Source organism: Apus apus, chromosome 1, assembly GCF_020740795.1.
Source record: "Apus apus isolate bApuApu2 chromosome 1, bApuApu2.pri.cur, whole genome shotgun sequence".
NCBI classification, from domain to species: domain Eukaryota; kingdom Metazoa; phylum Chordata; class Aves; order Apodiformes; family Apodidae; genus Apus; species Apus apus.
In genome coordinates, this window is record NC_067282.1 from 19,752,643 (window position 1) to 19,772,291 (window position 19,649).

The following is a 19,649-nucleotide window of genomic DNA, read 5'->3' on the forward strand; positions in this document are numbered from 1 at the left end:
AGTTCAAAGTGTTTTAAAACATCTAGCATAAGCCATTTATCATATTTATAACATCAGAATTAAAAATAATTACTGTAGGCAAGAATAGAGGCAAATACAGCATTACTATTTCAAATTTCTGTATCATCATAGCTACCAGGTAGATTTATGCCTAGTACAACAGCTTTTCTATCAGTTTTACATGACTAACCAAACTAAGTCCATTAACAACAGAGCATAAATTGAATAAGATACTGTGGTATCCTTAAGTTATTCTTAAGTATCTTATGACCAGTGAGAAGCAGAACTGTAATGAAAATGTCAGTCTCATAATGGAAATGCTTTATGTATTAGTATACTGGCTTTACTTCTGGAAGCAGAAACTAAGTAAAAGAATACCAAAAGATAAATCACTTCACAACAGATGCTAGAGAAAATTTTTAATTATTATTTTTAAAAAAAGAGACCAGAATCACAGGCTCTGACTAGTGTTAATCCCCTGATAAATAACTTGAATTGTCTAGAACAAGAAAGATCGTAGGTTTAGAACATAATAAAAACAGAACAGCAACAGACTTGAAAACAGCAAACTCCTCTCAAGCAACATGGGGTGACCTGCATTCAACTGCTTTTCTTGAAGATGTGTTGTCTATACATATATTAAAATCACAATTTACATAAGGACCTTACTTGAAGAACTTTTTATAATATCTATACTGGCACACTGACCCACGTCTTCTTCCCTTATGAACAGTCCATAGGACACTAAAAGCAGCAAAGTACCAAATGTCACATTCTCTCAAGCTGAGGATCTGAAAATTAGGGAAAGGAGAAGGAGAAGGGGGTTGTGAACCTATGTATGGGTAACACTTTATAAAGAGGAAGAGCTATAGGTAAGACGTCTGGTGTATGCAAGTGACTTCAAACAGTACCTCGAAAGAAATTACTTGGAGAGGTGTCCAGATTTAACAAATCTTTTATACATACATAAAATCCTGTACAGACATAAAAAAAGTCATGCTGTCCCCCAGTGACCCCAAGGGCACTTACACCATCTAGCATGCTCTTTCTTACCCCCTCCCCAGTGTCAGTGCAAGCTTTTTTGACAAATGAAATGTGAACCAAATTGGAACATTGATGGAGACGAGAAATAAGCAAGGAAAAAAAAAATTAATTGGAGAGGAACTGGAAAGAACAAAGGGCGAGCACATGTAGATGCTAAGCCCATGGTAGTATCTGCCTACTTCCAGAAACCAGTGTTTAGAACTAAACCTTTCATTAAGAGTGCTGTGTTAAAAAAAAAAAAAAAAATGAAAACCAGCACCTGAAGTAATCTCAAGCTTTAAGCTTAATAAAAGCTTTTATCTTTACATGATTTAATGTATTTTCTAGTATGCATATACCTAACCTCCTCCTATTAATAATTCTAAGAAAGCTAATTTGAAACATATCCTGAGGTACTCCCCTAAAGCCTAGAGTACATGATTCTTTCTAAAGTTAGAATAGTAAGTAGATGTCGGGCTTTTCAAATGAAATATATGCACACATACACATATACACAGAAAACTGAGTTCTATCTATGCATTATTTCATTACATTAGTGGCTGCTGCATATCATCTTGTTTGCTGATAAGCAAAGAACAGTCCAAAGCTCTGTTTCAACATTTAAACTAAAAAAACCTCATATTTAAATATTAAGTATACCTGGGATATTCTTCAGAAGTTATGTAAACTACATCCTGTTCTGACACAGACGAGGAAAAAGGAATAAAGTTTCCATTCTGTAATGGCAAAAGCTCCAATCCAATCAGTTCACTGTAGACTCCATCAGAAAGCACAAATTCTAAAAGACAAAGCTTTTCTTCAGCAGGTCCATTGTGTCCAGACTTCCGTAGTACTTGCCGTGCTACAGCAGGAGTCACTTTTTTCACAGCTTTAGAAGTAGAAATCGTAAGATGCACTGCACTAGCAATATTTGCTGGTACCTTGGCAATCTGCTTCCCTGAATTCTGGAGGTAGCTGAGAACAGACTGTGTGTACTCCAAACTCTCATCCATTTCAGAAAAGTGTACCTGTTCCACATTTATCCACTGATTACTCATTGAGTAAATAACTGTATGCTGAAGCAGCTCTTTAAAGAGAGGTACTACAATTGGTTTCCAGGGTACCCTGATTTTGTTCTCATCAGGCCATAACCTATAAATTCTTTCAGCTGACAATGGAAAATCCGAGTTCTTCTCAGTTTCCATTCGTTTGATAGCTTCCAAAATAAGGGTGGTATATGCCTTTGGCACTACGTTTACCACAAGAAGATCATTCCACAAAGCTGCTGGATCTCTCCATTGATCCAGCTCTCGCCATTTGATACTCCTCCTATTGTCTGTGAGACCAAAGAAACCACTAACATGAACCGGTAACCCAGTTTTGCTTTCTTCACCTGGAGGCAAAGGCAGAAAACAAAATGCTCTTCCTGAAAAATCTGCTACAGCTCCTTTTTCCTCTCCATTAGTTGATAAAGACATGGCTACTCCAATAGTAGGAACAAATTTCAAGTCATCTGCTAAACAATCCAGTTCAGTACACATTCCTCGACCACCTACACAATTACATACTAACCAAGATGTTTTCTGTGCGTCCTTAACATTCTCATCTTCTACAACTATATTTACATGGTATGTCACACATGTTATGCTATTGCTTGGAACTCCCTTACAATACTGATTTATTGCAGTTCCTAAGATTTTGATAGAATTGGGTCTTTCGTGTTTCAAGGCTTTGTTCTCACTGGCAGTTACTCTAAAAATCAGCCTCTCAGTTCCATCAGCTTCCCTAACATGCAACGAAACATCCTGAACACTCTTCAAGAAGAGCAATACTGTGTCTGCATCTGCTCTGAAGGATTCAAACAGCTCCAAAACCTTCTGTTTGTCATAAACATTGCTGCTCAGTTGGGAAGGCTGCAGACGAAGTGGGAAACGAAAAAAGGTACCAGGGAAGTTTCCATTCTTAAAGGTTTCCTTCGTACTGCCAAATACACCAATGAAGGGTGCAAATTGGTCTGTAAGTTCATTGATTTCCTTGCTATCTTCTTTTAGATTCCAACACTGGCCTGATTCATGAGGTCCAAAAAGGGTTTGATGGGGATCAAGCATTCCAATCTGGTCACCACTGAAAATACTAGGGACATCTGTATACATAAAGAACAACTATTAGTAATCCTAAACTAATTTATTTTTCAAATACAGTCATAAGGAACAAAGCTTTGAAAAGTCAAGAAAAACAAATGTTATTAAAGTGCCACGAACCCAGTATAACGTCATGGGAAGTGGCTGAGTCACCATCTCTGAAGGTACTTAACATAATGATGTCACTAGAAGAAACAAATCTCCTCCAAAAACTTTCAATATCCAAAGGATACATTATAGAGTTTTAGGAAAAGTGAACATTTCTTAAGGAAACTTACCCAGGGAACTAACTTTTTAAATGCACTATAGAGAAAATATTAACTTTTTGATGAGTGTCTTAAATAATTAGACAATTTTAAACTTCAACACTTTAATTTTAAAATATCTACTGAGAGTACCTGTTATATGATAAACTGAATTAAAGCCAATTCCAAATCTTCCAACTTTCAGGGGATCATCTTTCTTCCTGCTTCTTGCTATTTCCTGTATACCATGCCAGTCCTCAGGGGTGAAAACTGCATCATTGTATGCATAAAATGCTGGCCCTATAATAAATAAACAAGTGTTAAAAAAGACCACAGAAGAAGTGTATTAACTGTTAAAAACTTCTAGGAAATGAACTTACAGAACTGAGAAAGTACTTTTTTGAAGTATGCATGGGGAATTTAATGGGGAAGCTATGACTCAAGCTGGTATCAAATTACGCTTGGTGATAAAAGGGAGATACAGAGTAGCAGGAAAAACGGAAGCAAGAAGATGGATTTATCTCTGTAAATAGTACTTAAGGGATTATATTCTGATGTCGATTCTATTTCTGGTGTCAACATTTTAAAAGAATTATTTTGAAAAACTGAACAGAAAGCACAATCTTTTCAGTCTATAAATAAGATATTTGAAGGATGTACTAATCACACTCCATTAATACCTCCACTGGAAGGGAATACATGACAAGCTATAACAACAACCTGTGTCTAGAAAATAAGACAGACAAACTCATATTAGAAGTCATTATTAGGCTGATTAACAACTGAGAAAAGCTAGATAAAAGAAGTAATGGATCACTGATCATTGAAATCACAACCGAAAGACTTTTGGGATAATTATGCAAACAAATTTATTTGATAAACACAGAGCTGACCTCTATCACACAAAGCCATCTCAGGTGATGTAAAAACCTTAAAGGTTACAAGAGGCTTCACGTGCACACTACAGGCAGCACAGAGTAAAGTTTGGTACAAGGGTGAAAGAATAAAAGACTGGGAAGAAAACAGAACTGCCAGGAGAGTACTGAAATGTAAGGGGGTAGGGTCATCATTACATTAAGAACTGGAGATAGCTCTCAAAAGGTAAACATTAATTTGTAAAAGTCTGCACATTTTTGTTTAATACCCCAAGCATTATTTTATCCTGGGTCTTACTAAATCTTGTTTACCTGCTCTACTAAAAATCCTTTTTTGTATTTTGTGATACTGAGCAAACCCCAGGAAACAAACCGAAGGATACACAGTCACCCTGGGAGAAGTGACTTAACCTTCATGTTCAGCTTTACTACTTCTCAAACAACACTAACTGGAAGCAGCTAGAAAGCTGCTATTGACACCCTGCAAGAAGTCAATGTAAGACCTTCAATACCAAACACCAGCTTTGGAAAATAATTATCAACATTAAAACATAAGACAAAAGATGCACCTAGTAAGGTGGAAGTAGCAATGTAGTCAACCCTATATGGTCATCTCAATATAACAAGTAGAAAAACACAGAATCACACACTTATTGAAGAGTAATAGCCAAAATTAATAAAAATTATTACATTTACCCTGATATTGTGCCATGTCCTTTGACCATAGAGTTTCTGTTCCATGCTGAGTTTCATCATATAAAAACCTAACCTCTGTGGCACCAGCATCTTCTGCATTCTGTATCAGTTCCTGAGACAGCAAAAAAATCAAACAAAACTGAAGTATAATACAGTAATGTTGTACACATTCTAGCAATGGGTTTCCAACTTAAACAGTAGAAAATAAAAAGCAATTATCTCAAATATAATTTGTTTTCATACTTTTCAAACAGAATAAACTTACCCAGTTTACCTGAATGAAAATAGACATCATTATAAAAGGAATACTCAAATACTGTAAAAGTTATTTGAATTAGGAGCTCAAATACCACACACAGGAAGTAGAGTTTAGAAGTAAGCTACTAAATTATTACTGCTATGACTATATTATTCCAAATCAGAGTTGTACAACGCAAGAGGGCAGAAAAAAAACCAAAACAACAACCAACCATACCATAAAAAAAAAGTTTACTGTGAAGCTCACACTACAGCTCTGAGTAAACAGTGAGGCAACAAGCAATAAATGGACAATACACAGCTCTCTTCTTTACATCAGCTGAAATTCATTTAAATTAACATTTTGCAGCATGAACCGATCATTTAAGAGCCACGGTGCTCACTTCTAACACCCCTTCAGCAAACGGCTGCAAACCAGTTTTGACCAGTAACACTGTAAATCATGAACTAATAGATGTTCATCAACTTACCTGTTGATGAAGCCCAGAGACAAGAAAAAGGATTATGTTGTTAATAGCATTACTGCTGGTGAGAGCTGTGAAAAACTCCAATCACTAAAATGTAAAAATCTAGTTCTGTAAAGGCTACCATCACTAACTACACCAGTCTTGTTTACATCAATAGCATTACACACGGCAGCCACATAAGCATGATTACAAATACCTACAGGATTAGAACTTCACACAATGCTCTATTTACACTGAATCACGGAGGTGTATCAGGGCTCCAAAGATACACACTCATACACACATACATAAAAACACACACACATATATGTGCATGTTTGCGTGGATATATGTAATCTGGCATTAAAAAGTACCTCATCTGAACTGAACAGCTACATAAGTACATCACATCCAACCTATTTATCAACATAAGGGTCATTCAATTATGCATAAAAATAAAAGACTTGGTAGCAAGATCAATCTTTACTTGCAAAAAGACATCAATTAGCAGCAGACACTTCAGATTAAGTTGCATTCTAATACACTGTTGACAGTAAAATAAGATCATTGTTACCTAATACTTGGAAACTGTAACCACTTGATTTTTCACATTGTGTGTATTTGGTCTATAAGGCGTAGCACACAAGAAGCAAAATATATTGTTTATATTGTCACTTTACATAATTTTGAAGCAAGATGAGACAGCAAGAAATACAACCACATTTTAGCATAAATAATACTGTTTTAAAGAATTACCACATGGTATTTCATTAAAAAAAAAAAAAAATTATCCTTCTAAAAGAGTAATTACAGCAATCATTCAAGAGGATACAGAAAGATAACCAAAGCCTCTAGAAATATTAAGTAATAAGTACAGAAACCTCCATGTAGTCACAGACTAGTGTTCATGCTGTGACACACAGAGCATCTGCTACATGCAGCTGTAGCAGCACTGTATTTGAAGAACGCAAACAGGGAAATCAGTTTGAACAGATCAGCAAAATTCCTGGTAGTAACCCTCCCCAACAGTCTGTTAAGTATGAATTGCAAACTGTGAAAGAACAATTAAACTTTCAGCCGTTCTCCATAATCTTTGAGAAGTCATGGAGATCGGGAGATGTCCCTGAGGACTGCAGGAAGGCTAATGTCACTCCCATTTACAAAAAGGGTCCAAAGGAGGACCCAGGTAATTATAGACCCATTAGCCTCACTCCAGTCTCTGGGAAAGTCATGGAGAAAATCCTCCTGGGGATTGTGCCAAGTCAACTGAAGCATGTGATTGGGAAAAGCCAACACGGATCTACCAGGGGCAAATTGTGCTTGACAAACCTGGTCACCTTCTATGACCAAGTAACCCACTCAGTTGATGCAGGGTGACAGGTGGACAGCATCTACCTGGACTTCTCCAAGGCTTTTGATATGGTCCCCCACAGCCTCCTCCTGGAGAAACTGACTCATTACGGCCTTGACAAGTGGTCTGTGTGGTGGGTGGGGAACTGGCTGACAGACCATACCCAGAGGGTGATAGTAAATAGTTCCTCCTCAAACTGGCAACCGGTCACAAGTGGGGTGCCCCAGGGATTGATATTGGGCCCAGTGCTGTTTAACATCTTCATAAGTGACCTGGATGTTGGGATCAAGAGCACCCTGATGAAGTTTGCTGATGACGTGAAAATGACTGGAAAGGCTGACACTCCAAAAAGGAGAGCCACCCTCCAGGATGACCTGGACAGACTGGAGGAGTGGGCTAGCAGGAACTTTATGAAGTTCAATCGAGAGAAGTGTAAGGTCTTGCACCTGGGAACATGTAACTCATGAATGCAGTTCAGACTGGGATCCACCTGGCTGGAGAGCAGCCCTGTTGAAAGGGACCTGGGGGTCTTGGTGGTTAACAAGCTCAACATGAGTGAACAATGTGCTGCAGAAGAAAAGAAAGCCAACAGGAGGCTGGGCTGTATCAGCAAGGGCATCACCAGCAGAGATAAAGAAATCACCATCCCACTCTACTCGGCATTTGTCAGACCACACCTGGAGTATTGTGTTCAGTTTTGGTCCATGCTCTACAAAAAGGACGTGGACAGGCTGGAGAGGGTTCAGAGAAGGGCCACAGGGATGATCAGAGGACTGAAGTACCTGCCATATGAGGAGAGGCTGAGAAAACTGGGTTTGTTCAGCCTTGAGAAAAGAAGGCTTAGGGGAGAGTTCATGACCATGTTCCAGTACTTTGGTGGCTACCAAGAAGATGGAGACTCCCTATGTAGGAGGCACATGGAAAAGACAAGGGGTCATGGGCAGAAGCTGGTCCTGGGGAGATTCTGAATGGACACTAGAGGTAAATTTTTCACTATGAGGACAGTCAAGCATTGCAATAGTGTCCCAAGGGAAGTGGTAGATTCCCCCACATTGGACAGTTTTAAGTCTCAGGATAACAGGGTGCTGAGCCATCTCATATAAACTATAGTATTACCTAAAAAGGTTGGACCAGATGATCTTGAGGTCCCTTCCAACCTGGCATTCTATGATTCTGATTATTTCTTCATGTTGGAATCAGAAATTTATATTACTAAGAAGGTCTGAACCTTTAATGATTCAAATGCATCTTGAGAGGCTTGTGCAAACTGCATGAAGTTCAACAAGGCAAAGTACAAGGTTCTGCACCTGGACCAAAGCAATGCCAAACACAAATACAGGCTGGATGGAGAATGGATCGAAAACAGTCTGGAGGAGAAGGACTTGGGGGTGATGGCTGACAAGAAGGTCAACATGGGCTGGCAATGTGCACTTGCAGCCCAGAAATCCAATTGTGTCCTGGGCTGCATCAAAAGAAGCATGGTCAGCAGGTCAAGGGAGGTGATTCTCCTCCTCTACTCTGCTCTTGTGAGACCCCACCTGGAGTACTGTGTCCAGTTCTGGAGTCTCCAACACAAGAAGGACAGAGAGCTCTTGGAGCAAGTCCAGAGGAGGGCCATGAAGATGATCAGAAGGTTGGAGCACTTCTCTTGTAAAGACAGGCTGAGAGAGTTGGGGTAGTTCAGCCTGGAGAAGAGAAGGCTCCAGGGGAGACTTTATAGCAGCCTTTCAGTACCTGAAGGAGGCCTACAGGAAAGCTGGGGAGGGACTTTTTAGAAGGGGTTATAGTGAGAGGACAAGGGGTAATGGGTTTAAACTGCAAGAGGGGAGATTTAGATTAGACATTAGAAGGAAATTCTTCACTATGATGGTCATGAATACGTTACCCAGGGAGGCTGCGGATGCCCCCTCCCTCAAAGTGTTCAAGGCCAGGTTGGATGGGGCTCTGAGCAACCTGATCTAGTGAGAGATGTCCCTGCCCATGCAGGGGCGTTGGAACTAGATGATCTTTAAGGTCCCTTCCAACACAAACCATTCCATGATCAATCTACAGATTCAACTAGTACTGGGAAATACTAAAAGTATAAGCATCCATCCTATGAACAGACATTGCCCAGAACATAGACAAAATGCAGTTTGCCAAAACAATTGAAGATATACTTATCTTCAGCATTCACACTAAAAATAATCACATGCTAGTTCCACAGTTGCAAAGAAAACCTTCCAAGAGACAGAAGGAATTACTATCATCTGTCACCATTTTTATTTGTGTGTCTTATATATACAGATAAATACACATATTAATTAAAACCTAGTATTTCCATATACCAAGGAAACAAATAGCTTAATATCCATATGATGAAGCATTCTGGATTAAAAGCTTAACATCAAACTATGAACTAATCACCCTAGATTCTCTTCAGAAAAAATCAGTCTGGCACTGCCAGACACAAGTATAGGAAGCAACAGTAAATTAAACAAATCATCTTCTACAAGTACCTGTCTTTCCCCTTGACAAATTCAGAATTACCTGTATTTTTTCAGATCATAAAATCATAGAAAGGTGGAAGGGACCTTCAAGATCATCTGGACCAACACCCCTGCCATGGACATAGATATCTTTCACTAGAGCAGGTTGCTCAAACGTCAGTCCAACCTGGCCTTGAACACTTTGTGGGAGGAGGAACAACTTCCCTAGGCACCCCATTCCAGTGTTTCACCACACTCACTTAAAACATTGCTTCTTTATGTTCAATCTAAACCTACCCTCTTTCAGTTTAAACCCACTGCACTTAGTCCTATCACTACAGGCCCTAGTATAAAGCCTCCTTCTTATAAGCCCCCTTTGTATGTTGACAAGCCACAAACAGATCTCCCTGAAGCCTTCTGTTCTCCAGACTGAAAAACCCTAAGTCTCTCAGCCCTTCTTCACAGGAGAGGTGCTCCAGCCAAGTCTAATGCAAGGTGAGGCAAACCGTACCAGTTCACCATCCTGTTTACTGAAAAAAATGTTAGTGCTTAAATCCATGTTGACATGTAACATTCAACTGTGGAGCATCACAAGACAACATGCCCTGCTGTTGCATACTTTAAAGTCTCCTGGATGAATGCTAAAGCACCATCAAGAACACTAACTTCAACTCAGAAAATCCCATTACATTCTTTTGTTATGAAAACCAACTTCTAGACTAAAAATGTTTTTCAGTCTATACAAAACTGATGGCTTTGTTAGTCTTATCAGTCCAGAGCAACTCTCCCAAAAGCCAATCTAAGATTCCTACCTTAAAAGTGTTCTTATTCTAATGATGAAACTTAGTGATACTGTCATAGGTCACTAAGGAAAATACATTTTGTGACTAAGAAATTCCATAGCAAAATCTTGTATTAAAGTCTCCAGCTTATCCCACTTTTACACTAAGATAACCCCTTCCAAAAAATGTTATATACTATTATGTAATTTTACCACACCTTATAGCAGAGATGAGCAATAATAAGCAAAATAAACATTTTTTTATAGCTCACTCACATACAGAACCTCATGAAGTCTCTGATTTAATTTTAACATCTGTATTTTCTTTCTATTTTTTTATAAATTACAATGGCATCTGTGACAAGCAAACTCAGGTATGTTAAACACAAAGAGATAAACCAGCTACAAACACAAAACTCACTTTGCTTTGTTCACAGGAATGGAAACCTCTATATCCTGTACTAGAATGACTATTCAATGATGTACAACTGCAAGATTTGCTGGAGATTGGTAAATAATGGTATTATGCCATGCATATTAAGCAACTGCTAAAAATACCATTTGTTGTATACCTTAAGAATCTGTCCTCCTTCTGGGTATCTTCTTAAAATATCCTTAAGAAAATCAACAAGTGGTGGAGTTGTTTGTCCAAAACGACCTAAAATCAAACAAGCAAACAAATAATCTGTCTATTATGTTACCATGCACTTAATTTCAGACAAAAAAAAAATACCCACTAAACAATTACTGGGAATTTAGAAATTTTTTTATATTAACTGAAGGCCTGACACGGTAAGATCCTGTATTTCCAAAGTTAACTGTAAAGATACTAGATTATAAATCTTTTTATTAAAAAAAAAAAAATCTTAGATGGCGGTCTTGATGTTAATGGCAACTTGCTGTTTCATATCTAGATGAAATAACTTTGGGGGCTAAGCATTTGCATCAGTTATGCATCAACTACTGGATATTCAAACAGAGCAACTTCTAAAGGACAACTACTTCTTCAGTAGCAGGATAGTATTCTAGGGCAGCAGTGGCTCTAATTATTTTATAGCTAGTGATGATCCCTCCTGACAGCCATACACAGGCACAGTATACTTTGACTCTAGAGTATACTTCCTCTCCTGACGTATCACGGTGCTGGGCCTGGTGCCAGCTTTGGTGCTACCTGGGCCTAGCACAGGAAGGTAAAGTGTCTCAGAAAGGTACTGCCAAGCATTAGGAAGCCCTGCTCTAAGAGACTCTATCACAAAATGAAAGGATCAATATGCTTCAATTCAAACTCTAGTTTGAAATTAAAGACCAGCTCCCCAAATCCAAACCTCTAAAACATGTGCTTCAAACTAATATTAATGATGCAATCCCCACAAGGAGAAAAGATTCTACTGATCTATAGCTTCCCTTTGAAGTTACTAATAAAGTAATTATTCTCTCCCTCCCCTTCTCTATATATGTGTGTTTATGAAGCACACAGATTGAAACATATGTGTGATACATATTATGGAATAAAACACTAAACAAAACAAAACAAAAAAACTAAACAAAAAATCAGGATCCCCAGCAATGTGAAAAATCAAGGGGTATCCATAAGAGAGATCTATTTGCTGAGGAAACATCAAGTGAAAACATCAAACATCATCTTGTCATTACAAAATTTTCCTATGGCTCTGTATTTAATGTAAATCAATAGCATCAATGAAAAAAATCCAAGGAATTGCAACTCACAGCTGAAAGTGTGGAAAGTATTTGATAACTTTTGTTATTATTTTTACAGCATATGAAGTATATGAAGGTCAAATTGCAATATGTAAACTTCCATAATAGGGTGAACTGACCAATAGCATGAAAGTTTGGGTGTTTCTTAGGAGAAATTCTCTAAAATCAAGAAACCAATCTTCTCTAAGTCTAGCTTGGGCAGGCAGGCAGAAGTGTTTAAACAACACACTTCACTATGGAAACCATCAAACCACACAAGTAACTTTTATGTGATATGACTCAAGATAGACATTGCTCTAACTCTTTACATCTAAGAGCAGAGCTACTCTATGTCACGAAAATTACTCTATCTTGAGATCATGACTTAATGCATTCTATCAAAGACTGAACTGATTTTTCTTGAGTATATTGTTAAAAGAATATTAATGCTAGCAACCAAGTAACATAATCATTACAGATTTTAAATAGAGCATTTCTGAAGATATCCGGGTATTATAATGCAATTCAAGATATCATACACACATATATGCCTACAATTTTTAATATAAAAATATAACTCAACATACTGAACCAAAATTTTTAAAAATCAGAACAAATAAGAATCTTTTTTACCAATTATATAGCTTTTTACACAGTGGTAATCTTAAAAGATATCCTTTCAGTATCAAAATTGCTTACACGTATTCAGCTTATTTTATATGAGACAACAGCTATTAACACTATTGGAAGGCAAGTTGTATTGATTTCAAAGCATTAAAATTCTAACATTCTAATAGTCTAATTTCTACACATGAAATTACAAAGAAAAAATTAAACACCAGGACACTTAAAAAGAGAAGCTTGATTTTCCTGGAGCAGAATGAAAAGAACAAGTGAAGGGATACCTAGGACTTGGAAGAAAAATAACTACTTCCCATTTAAAGACGACAATAATTTCAATTAACTCCAGATTGCATTAGAAAATGCTTTGACCTTCCATTATATAAACAGTTTTTTCATACCTCCTCCTTTCAACCCTTTTGACTGAAGCTTCAGAAAAACTTGATTTTGAGACTTCTGAAGATCCACAATCTCGACATCATCAGATAACTGAAATATAAGGCAGATCTTGATCAAAACATTCTACAACATCAATAGTTTAGTTTACTATAGCTTCATTTCCTACTTACTTACTCTATGAAGTCTGGTTTTATCTAAAAGTGTACAAATACTCTGAAATATCCTGTATGCAGTCTGAGCAGCACTTTCAGATCATGCAGTCTAGGACCACCACTAATGCTACTCCCCGGTTTGTCAGTAACAGGACCAGAAAAACAGCAACAAACAAATCAGGTGGAAAAAAATGCCTATAGAAGCATATGAACAGCAAGCCACAGCCTCTCATTTTCACATCTGAAAATTTCTATGTCCTGGGAACTTTCTGACTTACACAACTAAAGCAGTTATTGTTCTAAGGTGCATGCCCAGAAAGAAAATAAAACGTACAGGAAGTCTGTGATCTATGTGCTCCAAAAGCTACATATGGGTATGTAATTTCACAGGAGTTTTTAACTAAGTAGTAACAGCTCAAAGCAGTTAATAATACAGAATGCACAGAGACAAGAGCAAGTCACAGAAAGACCCCCAAACAAACTGACAGCCTCATCTCCCCATTACCTCTACAGGAACATAATGGAGAAACTGGGGCAAACTAAGCACCAAATCCTTAACAGCCATTGGGTGAACTATTTAGTAATCACAGCACACGAAGGTTTTGTTGCAATTCTAGTTTGATATTATATGTGTGTCCCAGTCATATACGATGTGATGCTAAAAAAGTCACACATGACATGATGTTACCCTGCATACCACCATAACAAGTGTAGAATTAGAAGTTGTGCTGTGCTAATTAGAAACTTGAGCAATTCCAACTAGTTTCCAGACAAAGACAGTCTTAGTTCACAGCATGTAGTCATAATTTTAAACATCAATAAGAAAAAAATGTATTTAGAACAATACTGTGTTTGTTGCATAGTTCCTACTGAAATGTTACACTTGAGATTATCTTGTCTCAAGATGTAAGGAACTATGAGAGAGAGATACTGGATTTTACTTAACATCTGTAAATTGCACGTAGCAGCATTAAGGGAAAAAAGATTTACTGATGAATATTCTGCTACCTCAGTAAATCAGGCAATAATTTAATCCCCGTAAACAGGAGTTCAAAAGTTTATAAAAGATTTTCAAAATGGCTACAGTACAACTATATATTTTAGATTAATAATTAAAAAAAAAAAAAATCAGAATTGCTATTACAGTCTGCTTACTGTTCCCTGCCAGAAGATAGTTTTCTGTGCCAGACAGGGTGCTGCTCAGGTCTTTTCTTCCAGAGAAATTTTATAAGCGATATACAGATTTCCTTCCTCCCAAAACAGGAAGGCCCGGAGCGAACAGAATCAAGGACACACAAAACCAGACAGGAAAGTAAGAGGTAAACTACATGGGCACTGTTTCAAACCAGGGTACTCGCAGATTACTTGTGCTCCCCATGCAGGGACATCTTTCACTAGAGCAGGTCACTCAAAGCACTATCCAACCTGGCCTTAAACACTTCCAATGATGGGGCTTCCACAACTTCCCTGGGCAACCTGTTCCTGTATCTCACCACCTTCAGCCTAAAGCATTGCTTCTTTATGTCCAATCTAAACCTACCCTCTTTCAGCTTAAACCCACTGCCCCTTATCCTGTCACTACAGGCCTTGGTGCAAAGTCTCTCTCCATCTTTCTTATAAGCCCCCTTTGTATGATCAATGGCTGCAGTAGGGTCTCCCTGGAGCCTTTCTCTTCTCCTTTACGCATTTGTAAGTCCTCTCCATCTAATTAACCTAATCTCCTCTCTCTACACTTCTTGCCCCTACTCATCCCATCCCACCGACCTCCACATTCTCAGCTCCCAAAAGCATGGTCAGGCATCACTACAACAGCGACCCCAGGATTATGTCTTCAATAGAACAAGGTCACTCATTCATTCGACTCTCTCTCCCATACTCAGACCTCGAATTTTAACTTGTAAGAGCTTCCTGTCCTGGCAATGTCAAGTCTGCTGTTGAAGCTGGCAAGCTGGTAGAAAATCAATTAGAGATCGAAAGGAAGCCAGAACAACCACATCAACACTTTCAGGTGAATCTTCTGCCCCTCTCCAAAGGAGTAAGGACAAAGCACATGGATTATGTCAGAAAAAGACACAAAAACTCGAATGGTAAGGACTGTCACCATCACGAGCAGTCCGGGGGTGAGCTGTTTGTCCAAACGACCTCCTTGCCCAGGAGACTCACACCGAAGGCCCCGCACACGCTGCGCTGCCCACAGACCAGACCCGGCAAGGCGCGCAGGGCGGACGAGCGGGGACTTCGCCAGCGCGGCAGCACGAGAAGCAGGGGAGAGGCGGACGCGCCGCCCCCCACCCGCCGGCGCCCCTCACCTCTCTGCCGCGGTGCCACAGGCGCTGCTGGGCGGCGGGGAAGCCGGCCTCCGCCTCCACCCGCGCCTTCACGTCCCCCACCGCCGCGGCGGGCGGCAGCTCGAAGGTCCTGCAGCCCAGGCAGTCATGGAGGACGGTCACCCGGGCCAACCTGCGACGACACGAAAGACACCGGCTGAGGAGAGACACGCAGCGACCTGCCCCGGCGCCCACCCGCCCTCTCCCTCGGGCATCCCGGAGGCCCGGGACGGACAGGGATGGGCGGGCGGGCGCCTGCCTCCCGCTCCGGGGGGAGCCACCGGGCTCCGGGGGGAGCCACCGGGCTCCCGCGGCCTTCCCCCCGCCCCGCCACCACTCACATGCCCGCCGCGCTGCACAAAGGACCGCTATCTCCGGCCGCCGCCGCTCCCCGCCCGGGGAAGGGGTGGGGCTGCCGGGGCGGCGGGCGGGAGGAAGAGGAAGGAGGGGAAAGGAGAGCGCGGAGGAGCCGCCGCGGCCGCTGCGGGAGGGGCGCGCCCGGCCCGGCTGCCGCGCCCCCCGGGCGGGATCTCTCCGCGGAGCGCGGGAGGCTTCCCCGGGGCGCCCTGCCCGGCTGGCGGGGCTCGGGGCTCCCGTTCTGCCAGGGCCCGCGGGGCAGGACGCGGTGGCCCGCGGGGCATGAGGCGGCCGCAGCCGTGGCGAAGGCTGAGATCCCGGGACGCTACCGCGCGCCAGCTCCTCCTGCGGCAGGGCCGGCGGCGGGGAAGCACGCCGGCATTCGCATCATTCCCAGCTTTCAGGCACCACCCCACGGAGCACACAAAGGTACAGCTGATAAACCTCGTATTTCTCAAGGATCCAGAACACAGAAGAAAACCTAATTTTTCTGCTCTTTGTCAGTCGGTTGATCGATCATGGACATCTATTAGCATTGATCTACTTTACAGGGCATATGGTAGATCCTTGTGCTGTTCAAGACTTAACAGAAAGTGCTCTCTTTCCTGAAACTTGGAAAAAAAACTTACTCCCATCTCCCAGCGTTTAGCCAGAAGCAAAGGACATCGTGGTTGTGATTGTTTTAACTCAGCTTCTATGAAAGCTTAGTGATTTCTAATAGGCTAGTTGCAAAAGGAAGTTCTGTAGAATTGAGATGGATGGAAGAAACACTGTAATGACCATGACTGTAAAAAATGTTGGAAGTACTCAGTGTCTTCACAGGCAAGGCCTGCTCCCACTCAGGCACATTTTGAAAAGCAGAGGTGCAGTCAAGGATGAGAACTGAGCAACAACTGAGAGCTACATAGAGAAGCTGTAGATACTCAGGTCTGTACAACCAGATGGGATTCCCCTGAGGGTGTTTTAAATGCAGGCAAATATGACCAAAAGGCCATCTAGTATATCTGCCATCAAGCACAATGATCAGGAGAGTTTCATGGCTAGAAAAAGAGGCCCATCATTATGAAAGACTAAACAGAGGCTGAAAGCAATTAAAGGTCTGGTAAATCTCAGCTTGGTCCCAAGGGATACGGAGAACATCCACTTGAAATCCACTTTAGAGTACCTGAGGGACAAAAGGGTAATCAGGAAAAGTAAATATGATTTATCAAGGGTTGAACCAGCTTAATTGCCTTCTATACTGAGGTGATCCAGTATGTAGATGAATGAAAAGTACTGGGTGAAATACACCTTGACTTTTAGTATGGCTTTTGACACTTTCTCCTAGACCATTACATCTGGAAGCTGAGGAGGTATGGGCTGGAAGTTAGGTGAGTTGAAAGTTTATTGGGCCACTGAGATCAAGAAATTGCATTAAATAGTTCAACACTGAGCTGACAAAACCCAGAGTACTCCGAGGACATATATTGAGTAGTCCTGATACTGTTTAACATCTTCATTAGTGACCTAGATGATGACAACTCAAATTTGCAGAAGGCCCTTGTACAAGAGCTAAGAGCTTTCTCTTGATCCCTGAAGTCTATCAGAGGCTATAATATGATTGGTACAGAAATTAAGTAACTGTTGTGCTGTAAGGTGACCAGCAGATCAGAAGTGAGTATCTGCTTGGTGTTGATTAGGTTGTATTTTAGATATTGTGCCTAGAATGTGATGCTTTGGGCTTACTCACTTCCACATTCCAGCAGAGGACTGCTAGCAGTGTCAGGGGCCCAAAGCAGGTGATCCACAAGGAGAAGATGGGGAAACTGGGCTTTTTTAGTCTGATGAAGAGGAGAGGGGCACCTAAGATGCAGGATAGTAACCTCCCACAACTAACTGAAGGGCAATTACAAAGGGAATGGAACTAAACTCTTCTTGGTATGCAAGACTGTAACAAAGGGCAGTGGCAACAGTCTGCAGCTTGGGAGGTTCACACTGGACAGAAGGGAAAACCTGTCGCTCAGAGAGTAGTGCAGTTCTGTCATGGCAGTTTGTCTAGAGACACTCTTCATACTGGGTATTTTTAAGGCTTAGCCAGGCCAATCTGACCAAGGCTTAGCCATAGCTGACCTGATCCCATATTGGTGATCCTCCTATTGTGAGCAAGAAGATAGACTAAGCACCTCCAGCCAACCACTCAGTTTTGTTTCAACAAGTCCTCAATTCCAGTCCTCAACTGTAAACTAAAATATTGATGACTTTACTCAGGGAATTAAAATTGCCACTTGGCAGCAACAGAGAGCAGAGTTTCTGTCAAAGGCAGAAAAGACACAATGACCCGTTCTGCAGAAAATCTATTGAGCTAAGGAAAGGTAAGCCAAATAAAAAAGAAAGAAGCTTAAAATATATTTTAAATCTAAAATTATGGGGACTGATTTGAGAATTTTTCAATACTACGTATAGAAATTCGTCTGATAACATTTTTATAACCACTCTTCAAGGAGAACAGCATTTATACTTAGATATACATGTGGAAAGTTCTCCTGTGGCTATAAACAAGAGTTCTGTTTGCTTCAGAATGGTGTCATATAACCCCTACAAGAAAGGACATAAGGCAATAAAAAATGTAAAGAGTCTCTGCAACATTAAACTATTTTTATAAAATGAAATTAGATCCATTTTCATAGCAGCATTTCCTTGAAAACAGAAGATTCTGTGTTGCAGAATGACTTCATATTTCCAGTCATTTAAAATAAGTGTGCAGTAGCAGAAAGAGATGGATGAGCCCCTTCCTTACTTACCACTGCACTTAGAAAGGTGGAACAGAGACTGAAAAATGAGTGAGTGGTGTGATAAGAAACAGACATTATTAGGTCACTTATGCACGAGGAAACCCACTGCAGTACAGTAGCTTCCAGTGCAGCAAATAACATTCTGCAGTGCTGGCAGGCAAGTAGCAGTGACTCAACAACTATGTCTAGATTTGAGACAGTGCACACCAAGCACAAGATAAAAACTTTCTGTGACACAGTAAGCACTTACCTTCATTCTTAAATCAGCTTATCAACTGTTTCTAACAGATGGTTTAAACATTACATTGAATATATTTCACATTAGCCAAAGGTTACAGATGCATTGATCTGTAGTCATTCCCAGGAGCTTGCTTTATCCCTGCTTAGTAATGCCTTTTCAAGAAGTTTGAGAACAGACCTACCATTTGCTGATGACACATGTGCTACTCATTGGAAAGCCCCCCCTCTTACTGGGAAGGTTTTATTTGAATAGTGCCATTAACATAAAACAAGTACATTTTTTTCTTAAAAGAAATCACTGAAATGGCTATAGTCCCAGCTAGTAAAAATGACAAAAAACCCCCCTTCTGGCCCGTGAACAACAAAATTCAAACAAAATACCTAGTTTTGCCCTAAAATCTGTTACACAATTTAAGTAATGTACTGAAACTATTTTATTATATATTGGTGCAGTGGGTTTAAATCAAGTAACAACAACAAATAATAACAACAAATAAAATACTTAAGGGCACAGAGGCCAGGAAATGCTGTTTATTCTCAATCTAATGATTTTTATCACTCAGTTATTTGCTTTAATGTTGCAGCCAGTTCCTTGATAGCACCAAGCAAATCGAAAGACCTATAAAACTTGTTTCAATTTATTCTTTGCAAATAAATAGCAGTGCAAGAAGGCACAAATAAATGATACAATTTCAAAATCTTCTCAATTATTTAAGTAAAATTTCCTCTTAGATCTATCTCTAAGAAAAGAATACTTAAGTACTCAAAGAGAGGACCTAATCTTGCTCTTAACTGTAGTA

General features: G+C 40.2%; 1 protein-coding gene across 2 annotated transcripts in view; it reads right to left on the reverse strand.

The window, feature by feature from the left end:
• Positions 1–19,649, reverse strand: part of SACS (sacsin molecular chaperone) — a 60,966-nt gene that overhangs the window by 18,615 nt on the left and 22,702 nt on the right. For both annotated transcript variants that reach the window (XM_051608555.1, XM_051608554.1), the window contains 6 exons: positions 15,464–15,614; positions 13,005–13,092; positions 10,857–10,942; positions 4,981–5,092; positions 3,563–3,709; positions 1,684–3,166 (listed from right to left, as the gene is read on the reverse strand). In XM_051608555.1, coding sequence (XP_051464515.1) covers positions 1,684–3,166; positions 3,563–3,709; positions 4,981–5,092; positions 10,857–10,942; positions 13,005–13,092; positions 15,464–15,614 — 2,067 coding nt within the window. The remainder of the gene's footprint in view (positions 1–1,683; positions 3,167–3,562; positions 3,710–4,980; positions 5,093–10,856; positions 10,943–13,004; positions 13,093–15,463; positions 15,615–19,649) is intronic.